Source organism: Anopheles ziemanni, chromosome 3 (assembly GCF_943734765.1).
Source record: "Anopheles ziemanni chromosome 3, idAnoZiCoDA_A2_x.2, whole genome shotgun sequence".
In the NCBI taxonomy this organism is placed as follows: domain Eukaryota; kingdom Metazoa; phylum Arthropoda; class Insecta; order Diptera; family Culicidae; genus Anopheles; species Anopheles ziemanni.
The window spans coordinates 69,139,001-69,140,989 of NC_080706.1; the positions used below are offsets into that span (position 1 = coordinate 69,139,001).

The window sequence follows — 1,989 nt, forward strand, 5'->3', positions numbered from 1 at the left end:
AGGAACTTTTTCTAGTTCTAGTCTAGTAGTTTTCTTTTTTAATATTCCTACTATATTTGTTTGCGTGGTTAGTAGTGTTATCTACTTCTGAAAATTGGAAACAGTTTGTTTCTGTTACGGCTCAGAAAAATCAAAACAATAAGTTGAATCTATTTGTTACTAAAAAATGATCAAACATGTTTCATATATAGCTGAAATTATTAATCGTTCTGTTTTGATATTTTAAGTTTAAAATATAACATGTAAATAAAATAGTTTTGTTAAACATTTTCGCATTGATTGTTATCGTTGAGGCAGTGGTTGTTTTCGTCATTGTATGAATCATTTAGAGTCGCGTAATGCTGGGAAGAATAATAACAAAATTACAGTTGTTTAGTAATACGAGTTGAGAATCACAAAAAAAATTACTTACATCCTGCAAATCTGAAGGTATCATGGCATTGAACATTTCAGCTAAGTTAGCAAACGACGGTCGCAGTTTGGGATCCGCTTTCCAGCACATGCACATGATGTCATAAGTCTTTCCGTTGGCGTATCTTGGCTTTTCCATCCGGTAGCCTTCCAACAGCAGGGTGTAGAAACTATCATCCAGTGGAATTCCTGGATAAGGAGCGATACCCAGCGAGAACAACTCCCAGAGCAACACTCCGTAGGACCATACGTCCGTAGCGATATTGAATATCTGGAGGGACAAGCTCTCCAAAGCCAACCATTTATAGGGCAGGCGATCCTTACCGGTTTTCTTGTAGAAGCCTCCGTAATTGTATGCGCGTGCCAGACCGAAATCGCTGATTTTCACCACATTCTTCTCGCAGAGTAACACGTTCCGTGCGGCCAGATCACCGTGGCAGACGTTCTTGGATTTCAAGAATGCCATACCGTCCGCGATTTGTTTCGACCAGCAGATCAGATCTTTGGTATTGAATCGCGTTCTGAATAATCCCTCTTCAGAGGTCATCTCATCGGAAATCGTCGAATCTGTTCTCCATGCTTCGAGCGACTGAGACGAGCAATCTACGAACTTAAGTTTGTAATTGTGCATGAAATCGCGGATATTTCCGTAGGGACAGTACTCCAACACGATCATCAGCTCGTCTGTGAGGAGAGACTTTTATTAGATTCTCTTTTCAAAGGAATGGAAATATTTTTGTCAGATACTCGTTTTTGTCTCACACTTACGGTTTCGAACTTTCTCGTCAACAGCTCCTAAAAAGTTGACTATGTTCAAATGCTGGCCGATCAGGATGATGATCTTTAACTCTGCAAGCATTGCTTTTTTGACTGTGTCGTCGTTGTAACGCATCATTTTGATCGCTACGGTGGTTTCTCGCTCGTGGGATAATATGTTTTTCGCCTTTGCCATCAACACAACACCGTATTCTCCTTCTCCCAGTTGTCTTCCGAAAATCAAGTCTTCCTTTTTGATTCTTTTCTTCTGAGGTATGATCAGCTCAGAGTTCGATGAAACTTTCGTTTCATTCACTTTTGATGTCACTTTGCGAGCTTTTCGTCCACAGATGGCAATTGGTAGGATACAAATTACAAGAAATACTGTTACACCGAGGACTAAAATGATCATTTGACTCCGAATGAATTCATCATTCACAGAAGTTGTTCTATTAAGAGAACTTTCCCCAAACGTTACGTTGTTTTTGATAGTGAACTGCACCCTGACCAGGACGTTGCCTTCAGAATTCGACGCGTTGCATGTCACAGTACCGTTTGTTGGTGGAAAAACACTTCCATTCGCAATAAATACGATCGAGTCACAGGATGTTGTAATCTGAAACGAAAAAGAATGACAAAAACATGAGAGCACGACACTATTACGCTACTGGTTGTTATCAAAAGTGTTCTCAATTTGTATATTATTTTAGTGTGTGATGTATAAAGAGTATGGCACAATGAATAAATGGTTTTTTAAAAACTTTCATGATTCAGAACAAGAGCAGCTACAATAACAATAATTTTTGAAAATGAGTTGTTTCT

General features: G+C 39.1%; 1 protein-coding gene across 1 annotated transcript; it reads right to left on the bottom strand.

Annotated features, from left to right (window-relative positions):
- Positions 1-260: 260 nt before the first annotated feature.
- On the bottom strand, positions 261-1,306 carry LOC131285366 (platelet-derived growth factor receptor alpha-like). Its single transcript, XM_058314219.1, has 3 exons — positions 1,180-1,306; positions 413-1,095; positions 261-341 (listed from the first exon to the last, which is right to left on the bottom strand). The coding sequence occupies exons 1-3, from the start codon at positions 1,304-1,306 to the stop codon at positions 261-263; spliced, it is 891 nt and encodes a 296-aa protein (XP_058170202.1).
- Positions 1,307-1,989: the final 683 nt, after the last annotated feature.

Coding starts and splice junctions, on each gene's coding strand:
- LOC131285366 (XM_058314219.1), bottom strand. CDS start 1,306: ATGATGCGTTACAACGACGACACAGTCAAAAAAGCAATGCTTGCAGAG. Junction 1,096..1,179: donor TGACGAGAAAGTTCGAAACC/GTAAGTGTGAGA, acceptor CTCTCCTCACAG/ACGAGCTGATGATCGTGTTG. Junction 342..412: donor TACCTTCAGATTTGCAGGAT/GTAAGTAATTTT, acceptor TATTCTTCCCAG/CATTACGCGACTCTAAATGA.